Below are 23,129 nucleotides of genomic sequence, written 5' to 3'. Positions count from 1 at the left end.
TTACAAGTTAGGGTTACAGAAAATGATATGCCTGACCTTATCTCTCCTACTAATCTCTCCCTAGCTTTTGACAATGTTAACTGCTCCTCTCATTCTTGAAACTCTGTTCCCACCTCATCTGTGCTTTGATTGCCGAAGAGCCCCAGTTAGTTTTTTTTCCACTTAGTTTTCTCAGTCACCTAAACTCAGCATGTTCCTAATCAAATTTTTCATTATCTTTTTGCAAATGGACTCAATGCTCACATGTCTGTTCATTGAGACCATGTTTTCTACCAGTCTTTCAGACCAAAAACCTAATCTTCATCTTTAATCCTTTCTTTTCCTTCATCCTCTATGTATGTGTCATCAAATCCTGCTGTTCGTTCCTTCAAAATGATTCTCATATTTACCACTTTCTTTCCATTTCTACACCAGACTTTTTTTTTTTACTTAAATTCAATTAATTAACATACAATGTATTATTTGTTTCAGAGGTACAGGTCTGTGATTCATCAGTCTTATATAATACCCAGTGCTCATTACAACACATACCCTCCCCAATGTCCATCACCCTGTTACTCTATCTCCCCATCTCCCTCCCCTCCAGCAATCCTCAGGTTGTTTCCTTTGATTAAGAGTCTCTTATGGTTTGTCTTCCTCTCTGGTTTTATCTTGTTTCTTTTTTCCTCTCTTCCCCTATGATCCTCTGCCTTGTTTCTTAAATTCCACATATCGGTGAGCTCATATAATTGTCTTTCTCTGATTGACTTATTTCACTTAGCATAATACCTTCTAGTTCCATCCACGTCGTTGCAAATGGCAAGAGTTCATTTTTTGATGGCTGCTTACTATTCCACTGTATATATATGTACCACATCTTTATCCATTCATCTGTCGAAGGACATCTGGGCTCTTTCCATAGTTTGGCTATTGTGGACATTGCTGCTCTAAACACTGGGGAAGCAGGTGCCCCTTCGGATCAGTACATTTGCATCTTTGGGGTAAATACCTAGCAGTGCAATTGGTGGGTCATAGGATAGCTCTATTTTCAACTTTCTGAGGAATCTCCATACTGTTTTCCAGTGGCTACACCAGCTTGCATTCTCACTGACTTTTTAAAATTATCCTACATATGAATAACTACAATGGCTTTTTAGCAGGTCTTCCTATAACCATCCTAAAATCTCTCCCTGAAATTCCAGTCCATCCTGTTGTCTGGCTAATTTTCCTAAGATGGGGTTTTCACCATGCTGTTCTTTGTTCAAGTCCTTAACATTAAGTCTAAATTCTTTTGCCTTTGCTAAACATTAAATTCTAGTTGCCAGACTTCCATAGCACCACAGCATAGCATCTGGCTTACAGTTACCTCTTCATATGTGTCCTGTGAATGAGTAATTATTGAGGATAAGTTGTATAAAGTAGGATGAACCAGGCCATTCAGATGCCCCTCGAAATCCCCAACATCTCCCTTTACCTACAGGTTAGCACTGTATCCAGCCCACTTCTAAGACTATTGATGATGCCCTTTTCTTTATCTGGAGTCCCCTTTTTGTTTCCAGTATCCTAAGACCCATCTCAAGTGCCACTCTTGTCCCCTTCAACTATTTCAGCCCATAACAATCTCAATTTTTTATGCACTCATATTGAATTTGTCAGTACCATTTCATTTGCCCATCAAATGTACTAATTTTAGCATGCACATTTTCTTCCCCTCAACTAAACTGAAAGCTCACTGAAGACAGAGGAAAGACATACTGAGTTTGTGCAAATTCTTGCTCATTGGTTGATTGACTCAACAAATACTTTAAAATTCACTTGGTTTGGATTTCTGCTCAGGTCATGGTCTTGGGTCCTGGGATGGAGCCCAGCATGGGATTCCCCGTTCAAGGGGGAGTCTGCTTTCTCCCTCTCTGCCCCCCCCAACTCGAGCTCTCTGAAATAAATAAATCTTAAAAAAAAAAAATTCATTTAAACAGCTATAGGTATTTAATAACTTTACTTGAGGGGCGCCTGGGTGGCACAGCGGTTAAGCGTCTGCCTTCGGAAAGATTCTTTACTATTTTAAGATGGATTCTGCTGATGACCATGTTGCAATCTGTAGTTGAACTGGTAAATCTCCTGGTTTTAAAACAAGTCTTTCAAAATGCTGTGTTATTAATTAATGCAAAACATGATTGCTTCTGGCTTCTTAAAAATTTCCAGCATCACAGGGGAGTCATGCACATGCTTGCGTTTCCATAAAACAGCTGGCTTTACTTTGATATTCTTGCGTTTCCTCATCAGCTTTAGCTTCTCTGCCAAAATCACCTTTTTTTGGGGGGGGCATAGTTTTTAGTAATTAGAACAGCTATTTCCAATGTCATAACTAGGGCAATGAAACCTAACACAACTGTTTGGGTCATGGGGTTTTCCATCTCTCTAATTCTCTTGGAAACGCCTTACCAGCCCAGTATTAGGTCTTAGAAGCACTACAACATAGTGGTTACAAAAGTGGCTATGGTTCTGAGAGATACTTCCCAGGCCCCCAAATCTAGAGGTCAAAATAGAGATAGTGCAAAAATCTTTACCATAATACTACTTAGAATTTTGATTCAAATGAGAATATAGTTCTCTAAATTCGACAATCTATAAGTAGTTCTTCATTGAGGGGTTTTTCTATTTATCTGCAGAACTTCTAGTCTTTTGACTGAGACTTTTCTGAATACAGTTTAGGATAGCTCTAATTCAGTGGTTTTCAAAAGTGTGATTCCCAGACAGCAGCATCAGCATGATCTAGGAATTTGTTAGGAATGCAAATTCTTGGGCTACACCCCAGGCAAAATGAATTAGAAACTCTAGGAGGTGGGTCCCAGCAATCTTGTTTTATCAAGCCCTCCAGGAGATTCTGATGCTTCCAAAGGTTGAAAACTACTGTTTAAATTCAACATGCTTACTTTGTAGTTTAGGAAATTAAGGGCCAGATATAAATGATTTAACTAGCACATATAGTTAGTAAGTGCTGTGAATGCATTTATCAATACATTTTAAGGGTAAACTGCTGATATATAAAATTAATGATTTAATTCATAACAGCTTATCATAATATGAAACCTGTTCTCAGTCCAATTTTCCTTTAACATGTAATTTGGTAAGTTTTAGAAGTAATTATCCTATTCTAAATCATCTCAGAAGCCCCAAGTCTTACCTTGTCAGCATGCGTTGCTTCAGTCATATGTGTGTGGTGGGCATATGCATGCATATAAAATGTTTTTCAAAGCTCCTATGGATAGGAACTATAAAGTTTTGAATTTGCAGTTGGGCTGTTATTAGAATTTTTTTCTAGACCATAGTTTATCTTCCCAATTTTCAAAGCTATTCTTACGATAAAGTAGGGGTTACTTCCTAACAAAAAAAATCTCTCAGATTAGAAGTTTATGGGTAATACGTATTTTATTACATTTTTTTCCTTTTTTATTTATTTATTTATTTATTTTTTAAAAGATTTTATTTATTTATTTGACAAAGAGAGACAGCCAGCAAGAGAGGGAACACAAGCAGGGGGAGGGGGAGAGGAAGAAGCAGGCTCCCTGCAGAGGAGCCTGATGTGGGGCTGGATCCCAGAACGCTGGGATCACGCCCTGAGCCCAAGGCAAATGCTTAACGCCTGCGCCACTCAGGCGCCCCTCCTCTTTTTTATTTTTTATTGAACTATTCTAACATATATAAAATCTACAGATCTAAGCGTTCAGTTCAATGAACTTTGAGAACTGTGCACATCCATGTAACCTTCACTCAAAACAATATATGAACATTTTCATCATCCCAGAAAATTCCTTTGTGCTCCTCTGCAACCAATTCTTACCCTATCTCATCCCTCATAACCACTTTCTTTACTTCTATCACCATGGATTCAATTTTTCTTGTTGTTAGACTTAAAGTAAAAGGAATCACACAGAATGTACTAACTTGTATATGGACTGTTTCACTTAATATGCTTTTGAGATTCATTCATGTTGTGGGTATCTGTTTTTTTTTTTTTATTACCAATTAGTATTGTATATCAAAATGTTTTTATCTTACCTATTTCTTAGTAACTTTTTTTGTCTTATCACAAAAGCAATTCATGCTTAATACAAAAAATTATAGAGTATAAATGAAGGAAGAAGAAAATAAATATCCATAATTCCACTCTCCAGACATAACGACTATTTACTAACTTGTATATCCCCTTTGAATCTTTGCTTATATAAGTTGTCCACATATGTAATACATGTAGTTATCATATATATTAAAAAATTCTCATTTTAGGTTCAAATGTTACCAGTTGGACTTTGATATTAGTGTGCTAAATTGGCACAAGTCTTAGTTTTAATTATTGAATATTTTCTAATTTTTAAAAAAAAATTTAAAATAACACATGAATACACATTTATTTCCAAAAATTCAAATGACACATGGTATGTATGTATGTGTATATATATATATATATATATATATATATAAAGTAAATGTTCCTATTCAATGCCCAATTTTACTTCCCACCCCATAGGTAGCCTATATTAACTAAATACAAAATCTTGACCAAGGTGATATTGATAAGGACCATGGAGTTCCGAATTTATTATCACCTGATTTTTCTAAGGTTTTTTTTTAAGTTTTATTTATTTATTTTAGGGAGAGAGAGAGTGTGTACAAGAGCAGGGGGAGGGGCAGAGGGAGAGAGGGAGGGGCGAAGCTGACTTCCCACTGAGCAGGGAGCCCAATGAGGCTCCATCTCAGTACCCTGAGATCATGACCTGAGCCGAAGTCAGATGCTTAACCAACTGAGCCGTTCAGGCGCCACATAAGGTTTTTTTTTCAATTTTTATGTTCAAGTTTTGTTATCTAGATACCAGTGATCTTTTAGTTGGGATAAAATTGTTCTATACCACATAATCATAATAGGACTAGGTCTAGTACTATTAATAGTTTACAATCCACTTCAAAACAATGGTTTTTAAATATATTTTCTAGGAGTGAATAGAGTGCTATCTTCAAATTTTCTTTGATTGTTGAGTGATTTATTCCCATCTGTTGTTGGAAGCCTAGATATGTATAGCTCTCTCTGTATGATCTTTTATCTAGCAAACCTAGTCTTCAATGATAAACTGCCTTTTCTCCATTTATACTGACTTGCACTTCTACACCAAGCTACTTATATACTGTCATTAAAGTTTAGAGACTATTAATCAGATGCAAAATCTTACTAAGGAATAGAGAATAATACAAAGTATTATTTAATTTGCTCCTGAAAAGTAATTTGTTTCATTAATTATTTTGTTTCATCAGCCTTTTCCCCAGTAAGAAAATGAGGCTTACATTATCAATTAAGGATGAGGACTTGATTAATGTCTTAATTTGCACTTTTCTGGACCTTTGAGTTCTTTCAGCTCTTTAGAACTATACTTCAGACAGGGTACAGCCGGGTATAGTCCTGACAGGCACACTATTGGTCGGTAAGTCCAGAAACTCCTTGCCTCTCTATAGATCACTATAGATTTCAAAGATTATTGTTTACTTTCTTTTGACTTTGAAGTTCATATACCTAGAAGCAGGCAAAAATGCAGCTGTAGTGAATTCTACTTGGAAGTCTATTTTACATTCCTGGTTTTAGGGCCAGAACATGCATATTCAGGTGAAATAACATATGCAAAGTTCTCTAGCCTCCCAAACCCCAAAGATCAAAGGACCGTTCTTCTCTCATGATGGAGCTACTAAGATTTTGTTTTGGTGATTAAATAAGAGAACAATACAATCTGAAGTGTGCACAGCCTCATAAAGTTTTAAAATTATCTTAAAATATTCCCATTACTATAATAGTGAAATAACAGTATAAGCTAGTATTCAATGAGCCGAACACAGTTAAAACACTTCTAAAACATCTCTCTTAATTCTCCATAGAAAGTCTGGTGGTTTATTCTGAGTTTTATTGAAGGCATTTTAATGTCTTCCTGTTTAGGAGTATGGGCTCTGTCCTAGAGATGAGGTTCATAAATTTAAGACTGTTGCTGGCCTTAACCTCTCCCAAGGGCAAGCCAGTGAAATTTAGCATTTTTGTAACTGGGAAATGCCCTGGTCTGGGGGACTCCAAGTGATTGCTGGGGCTATTTTCCTTCCTGTCCGGCGTCTGCCTGCCACTCAAGCCAAGACGGGAATTCTTTATTATAAATGGAAGTTGACACCTGGATTCCTCCTACTCAGAGCTCCAGTTTACCCCCCACCCCCGTTTGTGTGCATTCTAAGTTCTATACCCAAGGGTGGGGTGACAATTGTATATTGTTGATAAGACAGGGTACTAATTGAAGTCAGTGAAATGCCCAGCCCTAATTCTGCAGACAGTACTCCCTGACACTGTACTCTTGCTCAAAGAAGCTAGGTCTTTTGTCCTGAAGTTTGTGAACCCTCCACAACCCCAAAATAGGGCCTGCAGTCCACCTGAACCTGGAGGAGAATTTGGTGATGGTAATCTACTCTTCTCAGGTGGCCACTTCTTGAAAAAGCCCATCTTCTCTTATTTTAAAAACCTTGGTTAACCAGCTGCATTCACGTGGTATGTGGTATTTGCCGGACTCTTTTCTCAAGTGACTGCTTTGTGTCCTCTCTTGATTTCTTTTCTAAAAAAAAGGGCAAATCGTCCAGCAGTGCTAAACCCACCACCCACCCCCGACACTGCGAGTAGGAGAAACACTTGTCCTCTTCTCTAGATACTCCCAATCGTGGAGGGAGAAGTTGAATGTACCCACCTAAAATCCGCCCTACCACCTCTGGTTTATCAACCCTGTCTCCCCGCCCGCCGCTGCAGCCCCAGGGCCTTTTTTTTTTTTTTTTAAGATTTTTTTTTTATTTNTTTATGTGACAAAGAGACAGCCAGCGAGAGAGGGAACACAGCAGGGGAGTGGAAGAGGAAGAAGCAGGCTCCCAGCGGAGGAGCCCGATGTGGAACTCGATTGCAAAACGCCAGAATCACGCCCTGAGCCTCGATTGCAAAACGCCAGACTCACGCCCTGAGCCGAAGGCAGACGCTTAACGACTGCGCCCCCCAGGCGCCCCCGCCCCCGGGCCTTTTAATCCCGCCTGGGACTGGGTAGGAAGAAGAGGTGGGGCTGCAGGCGGGAGGGAGGCGGCGCGCAGCGGTACCTAGTGGCGCTGCCAGACTGCTCCATCCAGAGTACGTGGCACTTCCCGCAGAGAGAGGGGAGGGGATTCAACTTTCTCCTCCCCCGCAGATCCTCGGGTCATCTCGTTAGGGCGGGACGGAGGATGCACGAGGGAACTGGTGCGTTCGTTGGGTGGAATCTTAGTAGAGGAAAGCAGTCTGGCAGTGGCCAGCGCGCGTCCTGCTGTCCACCGGTACCCACAGGCAGCCAGGTCTTGGTTCCACGCGAGGAGCGGCGATCCGATTTGGGGCGAGGGGACGCACTCGCCACCGCGCATGCGCAGAGCGGGGAGCGGCCTCCCGGACTACAGCTCCCAGAGGAACCCGCCGCTGGCCGCAGGCGCCGAGACGCTGGCGCCATCTTGAAATCTGATCCTTGATCTCCGAGTCTTTGCGTCAGCAGCGCGGTGCTGCTGGTGTACCGCAAACGAAGCCTGCTAAAAGGGAGGACGTTGGGGACGCGGCGGCTGGCGGGAGAGACAGCTGGTGGAGACATGGCAGGTTGCGAGCGTGGCCTGCGCTGCTGTCGCTCAGCATTCCCTTAAGGCGTTTCTACGCCCGCCCCCTTCCCGAGGGGCGGGGCTGCCCACTCTGGTACCCAGAGCCAGCGCGCGGGTGGCGGAGGTGCGCCCCTGCAGAGTGGGGATCCCACCGGAGTGTGCCATGCCGGCCGGAGGACACCGAGGCGGGAGACGGAGCGCGACCAAGCGCCGGTGATTGAACACCAAGCAGCAGCCGCCTCAGGGAATCTCGTCAATCGCTAGGAGAGAAGATGAAGGAGATTTGCAGGATCTGTGCCCGGGAGCTGTGTGGAAACCAGCGGCGCTGGATCTTCCACACGGCATCTAAGCTCAACCTCCAGGTTCTGCTTTCGCACGTCCTGGGCAAGGATGTCGCCCGCGATGGCAAAGCCGAATTTGCTTGTAGCAAGTGTGCTTTCATGCTTGATCGGATCTATAGATTCGACACCGTTATTGCCCGGATCGAAGCTCTTTCAATTGAGCGTTTGCAAAAGCTGCTGCTGGAGAAGGACCGCCTCAAGTTCTGCATTGCTAGCATGTATCGTAAGAATAACGATGACTCTGGCACGGAAACCAGGGCGGGGAATGGGACGGTTGACATTTCCGGCTTACCCGATGTAAGATACTCTGCACTGCTCCAGGAAGACTTTGCCTATTCAGGGTTTGAGTGTTGGGTGGAGAACGAGGATCAGATTCAGGAGCTACACAGCTGCCATGCTTCGGAAGGTCCTGGAAACCGACCCAGGAGATGCCGTGGTTGTGCAGCCTTGCGGGTTGCTGATTCTGACTATGAAGCCATTTGTAAGGTGCCTCGAAAGGTGGCCAGAAGTATCTCGTGTGGTCCTTCTACTAGGTGGTCCACCAGTATTTGTACTGAAGAACCGGCATTGTCTGAGGTTGGGCCACCGGATTTACCAAGTACAAAGGTACCCCCAGATGGAGAAAGCATGGAGGAAGGGACACCGGGATCCTCTGTGGAATCTTTGGATGCAAGTGTCCAGGCTAGTCCTCCACAGCAAAAGGATGAGGAAACGGAGAGAAGTGCAAAGGAACTTGTAAAGTGTGACTGTTGTTCAGATGAACAGGCTCCACAGCATATGTGTAACCACAAGCTGGAGCTAGCTCTTAACATGATTAAAGGTCTTGATTATAAGCCTATCCAGAGCCCCCGGGGGAGCAAGCTTCCTATTCCAGTGAAATCCAGCCCACCTGGAGCAAGGCCTGGCCATATCATGACAGATGGAGTTAGTTCCGGTTTTCTTAACCGGTCTTTGAAACCCCTTTACAAGACACCTGTAAGTTATCCTTTGGAGCTTTCAGACCTCCAGGAGCTGTGGGATGATCTCTGTGAAGATTATTTGCCACTTCGGGTCCAGGTATACAAAATGGCTACATAGGGCCTTTCTGATTATAGTTAGCTGGCCTCAGGCTTCACATGATTTCTGTCTAGGTGAAGGTTAATATTCTACACTTGAGAGAACTAATCAGCCCATTTTTTTTTGCACCTTTGCTTGTGTCTCATTTTAGTAAACGTGGTTCACGCGCAAATAATTGGCTTTTCATAGTTCTCCTTGTAACATTATCTATTGGCCTTCCTGTTAATTATCAAAATCACAGAATTTTTAGGCAAGAAGAGATTTTTAATTGACTTTTACCCTATAAAAAACATTTAATCTTATATCTGGCACTAGAACTCTTTCCTCTTACCTCTGTTTCTGTCCCCCACCTCCTTTTTTTGCTTTGTTTTCATTTTTAGATTTATAGGTGTTTTCTCCCGTTCCATGAGGGAGTTCTCTAGTTAGTTCTCCCTAGAGCATCAAGTGTTCGTCCCACAAAGGTACGTCTCCAGCTGATTAGGGCATAGGGTAAAGGTTTGGGGAAAACCTATTAACCCATCAAAGTATTGTACTATCTGGGCAATATTTATAATAAATAAGTCATTTGAGGACTAATGGTGAAAAAGAAACTGGGAATTCAAGTGTCGTCATTTAAAACAGCAAAAACTGTTCACAGCCAGTTTGCCTATGGGGCTCTGTTAAGAGGATGTTTGACATTAAGAGAGGTTTCCTCAATTATTGGGTGATAGGAGTTTCATCCGTTGTAGTCTGGAATTTCCTAGTGACTATAAGATGGCAGTTGATCTTAATTTGAGCTATTCATTTTTGCCCAGTTGATTTCATATTAACTTTTTAAATTCAGCTATATACAGATGCTATTTTGTTTTTGAGCAACAATGAATGCTAAGTTCAATTAACTTTGTGAAACATCTGGCTTGTTCTACTTGATACAGATCATTTAGTGATACCATTACAAAGGTGGACAATCTAGAAGGCATTTTTGGAAAGCCTGCTACCAGTTAACATCATCCCAGAAATTTAGAGCTTGATAACAAATGATATTATTGTCATTTGAAATTTTTGAAAAATAGTTCTAATATATATAAAATTTGCATCACAGTAAGAACTTAGAAGAAAAATGGGAGAAATATTTTTAAATTTACGTAAAACTGTCAGAAACATATGAAGTGTTATGAAAAAGGGTAAAAAAAAATTGTATAAAATGATTAGCATGCCTAATGCTCCGTATTTCTTTTCTTTTGGTTCCTTTTCTTCCAGTGGAGCTTCACAGTTGAATTTGAGTTTTACAGTATTTCTGCAACCAGACATAGATGTCACAAATTAAACATGGTGTTTTCATATTAGGATCAACAAATAGTCTGGATAGGGTAGATGGCAGATAAGCCCTTTTCCCCCCTCGAGTATGGCCAGTATTGTAGAAAGGTAAAGAAAATTAGGAAATTACAGGCAAAACAAGAGGTTTTTTCCCCTTCACATTTAATTAAAAATACTATCATTTGGTGCCTAGATTCAACAAATTTTGGGATTGGGAAGGATTTTAAAGATGTCTCATGCAGGCTTTCAATTTAGAGATAAGGAAAGCTCAAGGTTAAGTAACTAAGGAAGAGCCAAAGATTCTTAACCATTCTCAGCCAAAACCTTTTAATTCTGTATATGAAATCACGTTTCCTGATGTTCATTGAATTAGATAATACTTATTTTATTTATTTATTTATTTATTTTTTTAATTTATTCAACAGAGACAGAGACAGCCAGCGAGAGAGGGAACACAAGCAGGGGGAGTGGGAGAGGAAGAAGCAGGCTCACAGCAGAGGAGCCCGATGTGGGGCTCGATCCCATAACGCCGGGATCACGCCCTGAGCCGAAGGCAGACGCTTAACCACTGTGCCACCCAGGCGCCCCAAGATAATACTTATTTTAAATAAAGAACCTTCTTTCTGTAACGTAAGGATTCCAAGGAGATTCTTTAGGGATTCAGTTGAAGAAAATTGTCATCCTAATGAGCACATTTAAACTATAGTAACTGTACCTTTAGGTCAAGTCCCTTTGCTTCATTAAATTTGGACATTGGAAAAAAATACACCTTTAAAACTGTAGTTTGTGATCTTTCTGCTGTCACTTGGCTTACATTCTTTTCACTGATTGTAGGGTAATAAAACATTGAGAGGAGGGAGAAGATATTCAGCTTAAAGAATAATGCATTTAATTGTTATGCCATTTTCTCCGATAATTAAGGATGTGGGGGGAAATAGATTAAATTGGGCTCAGGGTGTATGTATATAAAATCTGTACTTGGGGCCCCTGATCTGTTGTTTAAGTCTGGTTGACTTTTTTAAGCTCCTTAAGGCTTGTGCTTTATGTCCAAACCCGAGCTAACTGGGACAAAGGCAGACTGGTTTTTTCTGTCTCTCTGAACAAATGTGGAAAAAGTAGAAATAAGTGTAAATTAGTTTTGGTACTTCTGTTTTTAGTTTGTAGAAAGAAAAAACCATGAAAGAAAAAATTTTTCCTTTAGTTAAATTCTACTACAAATACAAAGAAAAGCTCCCATCCTAAAGAGCAAGATTGTTCTGTAAGGTCATTTTGATTCCTTTGTTTAATCCTCCACGTACCCATTCTGTGCACTATTAAATATCATCATCAGAGTTCCTTCTGATTGCTTTTTTTCTTTCTCTTCTTTCTTAAAGAAAAATAGCGACAGTGTAGTATTCCTGCTTACTAATTTTCTGGCATTATGCTAATTGACTTATTTGCCTTCCACAGAATTTGTGCTTGAAAACCCAAGGTAGTTTAAATATCTAAAGAAAGATATTGAAACTTTATTCTAGCTGGCAATTTACTTGTTTATTATGTGGCCCTGAACTAGAAAAGCGATGATAGGAGAGGTGTGGTCGTTTAGTAAACATCAATTCTGCTCTGGTTCATGTGCAATTTCCTTTTCTATCTAAATTCACAGATCTTTGCTCTAAGCCTTGCAACACTAGGGTCTGCCCCTGTGTGGCTGTGGAAAATTTATCCCTCTCACAGTTTAGCTACATAATCTAGATTAGGCCCTTTAGAAGGTGTAGGCATTAGATGCTCCTCAAAGGTTAGGCCTTTAATTTTATGCTAGTTGATAGCTCTTTTGTATCTCCCATTATTAGCCATAGGATAGAAAACTGCAGCAGGGGCGCCTGGGTGGCACAGCGGTTAAGCGTCTGCCTTCGGCTCAGGGCGTGATCCCGGCGTTATGGGATCGAGCCCCACATCAGGCTCCTCCGCTATGAGCCTGCTTCTTCTTCTCCCACTCCCCCTGCTGTGTTCCCTCTCTCGCTGGCTGTCTCTATCTCTATCAAATAAATAAATAAAAAAATCTTTAAAAAAAAAAAAAGAAAGAAAACTGCAGCAGTTCCAGATCTAAGACTTGCTATTGTGAGGACTAGGAAGTGCCAAGAAAAATGCTATTAACACAGAAGATCTAAATAACTGCCTTTTTAGCCTAAAGGTCTTATATTATGCAACATCAGGCCTGGAAGCAATTCTCTTTTTTGATGCTGGAAAGCTTTTGTGCTAAATGAATCAAGGACAGTTTAATTTAAAATTACACTAGTATTGTAACATGATTTTAGTACCCTATAGTCTGGAAATTAGCACTGATTCAGCCAAATTGAGTATTAGTGATTTCAGGTTTTATAAAATCGTTTTAGGAATGATTGGTTTATGTACTTGATATTTCTCAAGAATTCATTCTGAGCTATTAACTCAGGGGACTTTGCTGAGTGGTCTTTTGGCAGACCGTTATCTGAAAGGACATTTTTCTGAGATGTTCAGTAATAACATGTTATAAATAAAGACAAAAACAAACATCTTCCAGCCTTTAGGTCAGTACGTTACATTTACAGAATTAGAGATTTCCTACGATTATTAATGCCGAGATGGGTTCAGATTAAATCAGATTCATCATGTACTATTCTGTGGCATTCTTTGGCTTTAAAGTTGCTGTTGAAATGTCTTTGTTAAATATCTATCTGGTCTTATTTATAAAGAGCCACTGAAGGATTAGAGAGCATTGGACTGAACATTTAGGAGACAGGCCTGTTTTTATTTGTTTGTTCTTGTTCCCTTATTAAACAGAAACTTTTGGTCCCTACAATATTCCAGGCATTATAGAAGGCAGTGGGCTTATAGAGATTGAAAGGTACATTCCCAGCTTTAGTGCATCTGATTTAACTGGACCCTTTCCCTCATTTTCTCTGTAGCTTCGGACATTCCTTATCTGCTCTAAGTCTCTGCCTTTCTAAGTCTTCGTTTCTTCCAGTGTACGATAGGATTACACCAGGTGGTTAGTTTATAAAGTTTCCTTCACAGCTCTGAGATTCTTTGATTTAAAGTGAATAAAGAGGACCACCTTCCCCGCCATTTTAAACTTGTAGCTATTTTCTTGAATTCTGCTTGTTATGGCTTAAATTTGAAGAATATTTATAATAGATATCACTGGAAAGGTGTTTCACACTGAGGAACTGAGAAGCCGAGTTTTGTAGAGAATGTTTTATCATTAAATAAATGATGAAATTATTTCTTCATCAGTTAGAATTGTTGTGAATATCTGTTCATACAGTTACCTCTCCCATGGCGTGACATAATTCACAGTGCTTCAGGCAAGGCTCCCTGTTACACCCACAACAACAAATATCTCAATTTTTCTAGGAGTCATCCTTGCTTCTTTTCTCTTTCTCCCTCTCTGGCCCTCCAGACCTGTTGACTCTCCTTTCAAAACATATCCAAATATATCTATTTCTCCCCTCCTCCATTCCTACCATTATAATCCCAGCCACTATTCTCTTCTCGCCTACACTATGAAGTGGGCTCCTGTGTGGTCCCCGTGCTCCTAGTAGTGCTCCCCAGACCAATCACCAGAGCTTTAGTGACTTTTTAAAAAATATAAATACCATTGCATTACTTTTCTTTTAAAAACACTGCCATCCATTCTCATTTCAGTGAGAATTAACTCCAGCTTCATTAACCCTGGTGTAGGAGCTCTGTATGACCTGGCCCCTGGTTTCCTCTCCTGTGCTCAGTACGCCTTAGCCCTGTGCTAGCCCTCAAGGTAGCCACTAGCCTAATGTGGCTGTTGAGCACTTGAAATGTGGCTAGTCTGAATTGAGATATGCTGTGTGTATAAAGTACACTCGGAATTTCAGAGACTGAGTATGAAGGAAAGTAAAATACCTTGTTGATAATTTTTATATTGAATACCTGTCAGTGGTAATTCTTTGGATATAATATATTGGCTCAGATAAAATATTTTCTGAAATTGAGTTCACCTATTTAGTTTTTACTTTAGTCAATGAAGTTACTACAAAATTTAAATTACATACATGGCTCACATTATATTTCTATCGGAAAGTGCTACCCTAACCACGTAGACCTTTCTGTCCCCGGCTCATAGCCACTGTAAGCCTTTTTCATTAGCTGTTCCTTCTGCCTCGGTTCTGCAGGATTGGCTTTCTGTCCTGCAGGTCTCCATTTAACCAGTTTAAAGTAACTGGTCAGCCACCTTGGAGTAACTTTACCACTCTGTAATGCTTTTCTGTTTTACAGCATAGGGTGTGTTACTATCTGGTATTTTGTGTATTTCCTTGTTCCTTTATTATATAGCTCCTAACTCCCAACTCCCACAGTGCTTTGCATATTATACTTAACAGATGTTTTAAAAAATCGATAAGTAGCATTGGAAGAATAAAAGTTTTTTTCTGAAATCTTAATACTTTCAGTCAGTTGCTGTCAGGAAGGGATTTAAGGTAAGCTCTAACCCCACTGCCTAGAAGGTGGTAATCAATTTGAAAGTGTGAGGGAAAGGGAAAATGAACAGCAGTTGCCCTTTTCTCTTCCTAATGGATTCATATTTTTCCTAATTGGAGTAGGGGATGGATAGGAAGGGTCAGGGAGAAAGGAGATGGATTTTAATGCCACAGTGAATTCCTACAGTTTTATTTTAGTACCATTAGCTCATAATAAACATTAGGTCCAGTTCTGTAAGTTTATCTTAGCCTGATTTATTGTGACATTATATAAACAATATGTGGGTTTTTTTTCCTCCTGAATCTTTTTGGTGAATTGATATTCCTGTAAAACAAACCTCCTTCCCAGACCATTAAGGATTTCAAAATTTATTTTTAAGTTTTTTGTTAAACTTTTTATTTTGAAATCAATTCTAATTTATAGAGATGTCATGAGAGAAATACAAAGAACTCCCAGATTCACAAATTGCTAACATTTATCCAGATTCACCAGTTACTAATATTTTGCCACATTTGCTGTTTCACTCCCACTGTCTATATAGACACAGTATTTTCTTTGTTCCTAAACCATCTAAGAATCAGTTGCAGATATTATGAGTCTTTATACTAAAGCATATATTTCATAAAGACAAGAACATCTCTTACATAACGACAAGATAATTACCAAATTTAGGAAATTTAGTATTGATAAAATATTATAATGTATAGTCCATATTCAGAATCTGCCCATTTTTCCAGGATTGTGGATGGGCATTGTTGAAATGTACCTTTTCTAGCTCTTAGGGATGATAGAGGTTTGATTATTGAATTCCCTGATTAGAAATAGGATAAAGTGCATATTTGGTCATCACGTAGTATTTGGTGAGTTCCCAGGGAAAGATAGGGAGGGAGCTAGGGAATATTGAGAGGGTGGAAGTAAATCAGTACTCTTAATAAGGAACAGGACTGTCTTTAGGAATTCGTACTGATAATTCGTGTGACAATTTTGGTTTTCTAAGTCTCTGCCAAAAGATGCCAGAGACATTTGAAGATAAAATTTATTGTTGGCTACATTTAGCTCAACGTGCTTGTCTTGCTGCTTCTCCCTAGCCCATGACTGAAGAGTTACTCAAACAACAAAAGCTGAATTCAGATGAGACCATTATAACTCAGCAGTCTGTATCTGATTCCCACTTGGCAGAACTCCAGGAAAAAATCCAGCAAACAGAGGCCACCAACAAGGTACGATCAGTCCAGGTCCTTGGAGATCACAGGGCTTCCTGAGGACGCGACTGGCTCTAGCTGAGGCTCTTAACCTCTCTGAGTAGGACTTGGGAGATGGATACTGTGTATTCCTGTTGGTCTGGGGAATATTTTTGATTAAAAGTATAGTTCTTTCCTTTATCTCTCATCAAGATTTTAGCCTGCTGTGCACAGATGAGAATTTCTGGTGTCTTTTAGATCTGTAATTAAAACTTGAATGTAGTCTTTAACTGTATAAGGCACCAAGACAGGAAGTTTATACTTTTGATTTTAGCTTAACTTCTTACCCCTTTAGAGCCCAAGGAGTCTAACATTTGCTTAGAAGAAAATTTTATCAATGCCCACAGTTTGAATGCTGAGCTTCTGGCCTGGTGTATCCTTGTACTGTTCCGTCCTGTCCTAGATAGCAGAGCTTCTTGGTCTTTGTGTAAAGGATCCACATTGAGGGGCACCTGGCTGACTCAGTTGGTTAAGCTTCTGACTCTTGATTTCAGCTCAGGTCATGATCTCAGGGTCGTGAGATCGAGCCCCACAGTGGGCTCTGTGCTAGGCAGTATCCTGCTTAAGATTCTCTCCCTGCCCCTACTCCCCCCATTCTGCACACACGCACGTGCTCTCTCTCTCTCTCTCTCAAAAAAAAAAAAAAAAAAAAAAAAAAAAACCCAANGTGACCCACAGTAACTCATGTGGACAAGTGCCCAGTACAGCTGCCCATTACAGAGAAAACACAGTACATATGAATTGAAGCAATTGAATATTGAAGGAAGTATTTCATATTTCCTGCTACTTTGAATGTAATCTTATGTAAAATCTTAATGAATGATTTAGGGCTTTAATGGTTACTACACGTAACGGAAAATTAACAAGGTAATATTCTCTAGAAAATCCTTTAAACCTAGATTTGAGGATGGACTTTCTGGCTGCATTTGAAGTTAAAAGAAATTGACCTAACAGTTTTTCTTTGCCAAATTCAGATTCTTCAAGAGAAACTAAATGAAATGAGCTGTGAACTAAAGTCTGCTCAGGAGTCATCTCAGAAGCAGGATGGTACAATTCAAAGCCTCAAGGAAACTCTGAAGAGCAGGGAAAATGAGGTAAATGTTTGGCAGTCAGAGACCTATGAGGAAATGATTCGTTCCATTAAAGTAGACACGCATTCCGTATTTTGTAGAAATAGATCGTCAGACTAACGGATGTTAGTCTAGAGAAACTGTACTGTAATATAAATTGGTATTTCTAAAATCTGTACAGATGAGATCATGGAATTTATTTTCAGTTTACTAATGTGTTTGGTACTCGCTGTCTCATTTTCAGACCGAGGAGTTGTACCAGGTGATTGAAGGTCAAAATGACACAATGGCAAAGCTTCGAGAAATGCTGCACCAAAGCCAGCTGGGACAACTTCATGTATGTGAGGGTCACATAGGGCAGGAGGCGAGACTCCAGTTGAGGAAGTGCCGTTTTCAGTCACAGTTCTGATTTTGTTGGTATTCTCAGCTGCTTGGCGCTTGTCCTCCTTGTGACTGTGATTTTTACTCTTTTTCCAGAACTCAGAGGGTATTTCCGCAGCTCAGCAACAGGTGGCTCTGCTTGATCTTCAGAGTGCTTTGTTCTACAGCCAGCTTGAAATACAGAAACTCCAGAGGGCAGTGCGTCAAAAAGAACGCCAGCTGGCTGATGCCAAACGATGTGTGCAGTTTGTAGAGGCTGCAGCCCAAGAAAGAGAACAGCAGAAAGAGGCATCTTGGAGACATAACCAGGTAAATCAGCAGTCGCTCTGTGGTCAGAGATGCTGACTTTGCCCTGATAATAACTTTTCATCAGGACAGTTTGTGTTGAATCCTTGAGTCACTTGCTTAATCTGAGTAATTCAGTTTGACATTTATTGCCCTCATACCATGTGCGAGAGACTGGGCTGTGTTCTGGAAATACAAGAGTCAATATCACAAGCTCTTTCCTATTATTTGTAGTTGAGTATGAGACAGTCGCATAAACAGAATTTTAGTGTAAATACCGAAATGAGGTAAAGGAGGTATGTTTGGGTCCTGTAGGAATATACAGGAGGGGCTGAGGAAGGGAAGCAGGGAAAGCTTCATGAAGGAGGAGCTATCTGGGGTTATTCTTGAAGGGTGGGTAAAGGTTAGCAAGACAGAATAGTGGGGAACAACCACCAAGGGCAAAGGAATGGCATGCACAATTAGACACATCTTTTTTAAAAAAATAAAACAATTCTTAAGTGGTTCCTTTATCTTATTAGGTTAGAGCATATGCTATCCATTTTTTTTTAAGATGTAAAAGGATGATAGGAATATTCTATCCTTGAGCTTATCCATGGTTACAGTGGAACAGAGTTCTGCTTAGTAGTTATATAGATCTATGATTTTTAAACTAGAGAGTAAGTATTGAACTATGTAATATGAAATTTACATCTTATCGCCATTCACCGTTCCCACAATTTCCCATATCCTATTTGATTCGTGTATATTGTTTCTAGAGTAACTGTAAGAATGGCACTTTTCTGCTTCTTTGTATTTTATTCCATATGCCTTGAAAATTTTAAGGCCTCCCTATCTAGTAACCATGTGAAAATTTTAGATTGTTTGAAAAAGGGAATCTGTTTAATTCAGGAATTACGAAAAGCCTTGCAGCAGCTCCAAGGAGAATTGCAGAGTAAGAGCCAACAGCTTCGTACCCTGGAGACTGAAAAGTACAATGAGATTAGAACCCATGAGCAACACATTCAGCACCTAAACCACAGTGTGAGTCACAAAGAGCAACTGCTTCAGGTGAGTCTAAGTAATGGTTTTAACTGAAACTGGACTCAGAGCTCTGAGAGTTCTGTTCATGTAATCTCAGATTAGTCCAGCTGTGTTGAGTACCTGTTACATGTAGAACATTGAGAGATGGGAACCAGGAGGATTCAAAATAAGTAGAAAGTACAATTCATGAACCGCAATGCTAACCAGCAAGTGTAGGAAATAATAAACAGAGACCTGAAAGACTTAAGCAATAAATATTCAGCAAGTAGTTACTAAACACCTCTGTGAATCCGATAGTATGCTGGGTGCTGGGAAGACAGAAGATATGACCACTCTTCTCAAGTCTAGTAAGTGAAGACATCTGTATAGAAATTTCCAGTTACTTATGTGATAAAATGAACGTCGGAGGGAAGAATGGAACACTGAAGACTGTGACTGGTCTCCTGCCCTAAGCTTGTCGCATTGAATCCCTTACGTTCTGATGAGCATACAGTTTTTTCATAGTGTGCATGTATTGTGCATACATTTTCTCTCTGATAGAAATACTGCCCCCCCCACCTGCTCTTCACTTGGGAAACTCCCAGTCCTTTAAGACTCTGAGCAAATGTAACCTCTTTTGTGAGATCTTTAGTGACACCTTCAGGCAAATTTAGACAGTGCATCCTGTATTCCCCTAGTAGCTAGCTAGCAGACATACACACCCGTATATGTATATTGTGTATATGCAGACTCATGTATACACACACACACACACACACACACACGCACACGCGCGTACAATAGTTAACAATTTGTATGTATGTATGTTATCTCTGCTAACCTGTGTTTTCCTTGAGCGTGATCACATTTTGTTTTATATCCTGAATAACACATTGTTCGGTGAAGTGGAGGAATTCAATGCATATTGCATAAATGAATAAAGGGAAATATTTTTTTTGTCTCATTAGGAATTTCGGGAGCTCCTGCAGTATCGAGATAAGTCGGACAAAACCCTTGAAGCAGATGAAATGTTGCTTGAGAAACTTCGGCAGCGAATACAGGACCGAGATGTTGCTCTAGAGGTATGCACCTTAATTTATTTACGGCAGTGTGGATTACTCTCTGCACATAGGTACTCAGAAATATGTGTCTACTTAATTTGCTGCTTTTTGGAGTTGGTCTTCCCTTCCTTTCTATTTTTATTGAGTAAGTGTGATCACAATAGTGAATCCTAAGGAGCTTTAGGATCCTTGCTTTCCTTGCAGCGGGCTATAGATGAAAAGTTCTCCACTCTGGAAGAGAAAGAAAAAGAACTGCGTCAACTTCATCTCGCCGTGCGAGAGCGAGATCATGACTTAGAGAGATTGCGTGGTATTCTCTCCTCTAATGAAGCTACCATGCAGGTAAGAGCACAGTCTGCCATGACTTGATATCCCTTGTCCCACTTGGATGCTAAGCCTGAAGCATCAGCCCTTTCCCTCATTTTCTGAAAACCAAGGTATTTGCTTTATAAGAAAAAAAATACGATGACAACAAAAGTAGTTATCCATCATTATAGATGAGGAAGTGAGAAGTGTTAGTACTTCTGCTGTGGACTTTATTGTGAATATGGATTTCTAGACCTACCTCCTGATTTGTTTCTAATCTTTGTCAATATCGATATACTTTTACAGAAGCATTGTCAGGGTACAGCTGTTATACTGTTGTTTTCTCATTAATATATGCATATCCCTGTATAGTCACAGAACACTTGGTTATTAATATTTACTCTGGACTATTTTTGGATATGTATTTTAGAGCTTTTGTATTTAACCATCTGCCACTTCTTAAAGAAGTCCTTCACTTCTTCTGTAGCATAGCCTGCCTCCTCAAAAATACTGCACTTATAATATATTTATTTTTCTAAACAAATTAGATGAGAGTTTCTAAAACCAAAGAAAAAAGTAGTATGGCATTGTTAGATTAGATACTAAGTTTTCTACTTTTGCAAAAAAATTGATACTTTATGAGATGATTTGAAGGCGGATCAAGTTTCTTGTTTATCCTGCAGAGTGTGGGGTGGTCCTTTGACTTACAGTTGCTTTCTTTGTTACTGTAGAGTTTGGAGAGTCTCCTGAGGGCCAAAGGCCTGGAAGTAGAGCAGTTATCTGCCACCTGTCAAAACCTCCAATGGCTGAAAGAAGAAAGGGAAACCAAATTTAGCCATTGGCAGAAGGAACAAGAAAGTATCATTCAGCAGTTACAGACATCCCTGCATGACAGGAACAAAGAAGTGGAGGCAAGACTTTAGTTAATTAAAGGCAATTTGTTCAGTGATTACATTATCTCAGTCTTGGATTGGGACTCCTTAGGTCTGGGGGGCTGGTGACCCAAGTCTTAAATTCCATCCTGTGCTGGGGCGAGTCATTGGCTTTTACTGGGACTTTTTTTCCTCCACCTCTAAACTCAAGGTGACAGTTATCTTTCTCAAATAAGTCATGTGAGAATTAATGAGAACTAAAACATGCACCTGTAATATGATAGCTAACTTTTATTAGTGATGGTGCTCACACTTGTTAAGCACTGTTACAATTGCTTGATGAATGCTAACTCATTGAATCCTGACAAGTCTATGAGGTATATGTTATTATCCTTCATTGACAGACAAGGAAACAGACTTCTGAAATGAAACAACTTGTGCAGAGTAACATAGTTAATAAGTGACAGAGCAAGTCAGCTGCCCAGGCACTGTGGTTCCACAGTTTTAATCACCATCTACAACCTCTCAGGAGAAAAGTAGGAACTTCATCACCATGCTAATAAATATAGTGCTCATTATTCTTTTTCAGCTTATCATTTTGTGTTTCCCCTATAAAAGTTATACTGGGGAGAAAATAAATACATGGATTGTGTGTCCATTTATCTTCATCTAATATTAATTATTATGTACCCCAAGCAAATAGGGAAAGGGCCTACTTCAGAAAACAATATGTGAGTTGCCATTATAAGTATTTTTCTGTATTGTTTGTTCTTTTGTTGAGCATGTAGTCTTCTTTTTTTTTTTTTTTTGGGGAAAATCTTGTATATTGTTCNTTGTATATTGTTCATGGCTCAAACTTGTTTTGAGGTACATTCTATTTATGCTTTGGATTAGCCTTTCAGCTCTATTTTTAAAAAACGTCCATTTATTTTAGAGTATGCACGTGAGCAGGGGGAGGGCAGAGGGAGACTCCCAGGCGGACTCCATACAGCATGGAGCCTCGATCTCACTACCTGAGCCAAAATCAAGAGCTATCAAGAGCCAGAGGCCCTTAGCCCTTCAGCTGTATTGAAAGATGGAGGGATGAACTTGTTACTTTACCAAAGTTAAATGAAGCAGATTCAAGTTAAATAACCGGTATTTCCCATACCAAAACCCAACTTCCCAGTGTTGGGTGCTGGAGGCAAGAACTCCAACAGGGAAGGGGTGCCTGGGTGGCTCAGGTCATGATTCATTGAGCCCCCATCCAGCTCCCTGCTCAGTGGGGAGTCTGCTTCTCCCTCACCTGCCGCTCATTCTTTCTCAATTAAAATCTTAAAAAACAAACTCCAACAGGTAAGTGCCTCAGGTCAGGAAGGGGACAGAGCCTACCTGGAAAGCAGAGGGCCTGGAAGTTTCCACAGCCTGATTCTACCCATTCACTTAGCTCCCCTAGAAAACAGGAGCAATTACAATATTGTACAAGGTCTCCTACTCGTGTTTTCTTAAGCATCTCAGAGTAAATTACTAGCCTGAATACTCTGAGTATTTAATTTGGGGCCAGACAGCAAATCAGGGTTGTGGAGCACTCCCATCTGAAGAATCTAGGAAACCAATCTCCATTTGAAACATTCCTTGTGATCCCCACCAGGAGCCCAAATGCACAACTGAGACAAAACTAGAAGCCCACGGAAAGAAACCATGGTGTAGACAGAAGCAACTTCAGGGCATAGGTTAGGCAGGGCATGTAGTCTTCTGTGTGCCAGGCCTGTGCTTGATCTGGGGAAACAAAAGTGAATAAAACATGATAGCTCTTCTCCAGACTCTCATAGCTCTTTCTTCTATAACAGATTCTTATAAACTCCTTGATATGTAGTAGGGGGAATTCTTTCCTCCAGAACTTACAGTGTCCCTTCTGTTATAGGATCTTAGTGCCACGTTGCTCTGTAAACTTGGACCGGGGCAGAGTGAGGTAGCAGAGGAGCTGTGCCAGCGTCTACAGCGAAAGGAAAGGATGCTGCAGGAACTGCTGAGTGATCGAAACAAACAAGCAGTGGAACATGAAGTAGAGATTCAAGGCCTGCTTCAGTCTATGAGCAGCAGGGAGCAGGAGAGCCAA

At 40.2% G+C, this 23,129-nt stretch overlaps 1 protein-coding gene across 23 annotated transcripts in view; it reads left to right on the top strand.

Annotated features, from left to right (window-relative positions):
* Positions 1–23,129, top strand: part of PDE4DIP (phosphodiesterase 4D interacting protein) — a 201,798-nt gene that overhangs the window by 114,194 nt on the left and 64,475 nt on the right. For 9 of the 23 annotated variants that reach the window (XM_019792716.2, XM_019792719.2, XM_034643237.1 and 6 more), the window contains 9 exons: positions 15,902–16,033; positions 17,029–17,148; positions 17,369–17,461; positions 17,602–17,814; positions 18,682–18,840; positions 19,761–19,874; positions 20,058–20,195; positions 20,891–21,070; positions 22,935–23,129. In XM_019792716.2, coding sequence (XP_019648275.1) covers positions 15,902–16,033; positions 17,029–17,148; positions 17,369–17,461; positions 17,602–17,814; positions 18,682–18,840; positions 19,761–19,874; positions 20,058–20,195; positions 20,891–21,070; positions 22,935–23,129 — 1,344 coding nt within the window. Of the gene's footprint in view, positions 1–7,232; positions 9,051–15,901; positions 16,034–17,028; positions 17,149–17,368; positions 17,462–17,601; positions 17,815–18,681; positions 18,841–19,760; positions 19,875–20,057; positions 20,196–20,890; positions 21,071–22,934 lie in introns of those variants that run through there. The other 14 variants (XM_034643233.1, XM_019792723.2, XM_019792718.2 and 11 more) reach the window with 5 other exon arrangements.

This window comes from Ailuropoda melanoleuca, chromosome 14, assembly GCF_002007445.2.
Source record: "Ailuropoda melanoleuca isolate Jingjing chromosome 14, ASM200744v2, whole genome shotgun sequence".
Lineage (NCBI taxonomy): Eukaryota > Metazoa > Chordata > Mammalia > Carnivora > Ursidae > Ailuropoda > Ailuropoda melanoleuca.
The sequence above is the reverse complement of the archived record's forward strand: the minus strand, read 5'-3'. Positions and strand labels throughout refer to the sequence as shown.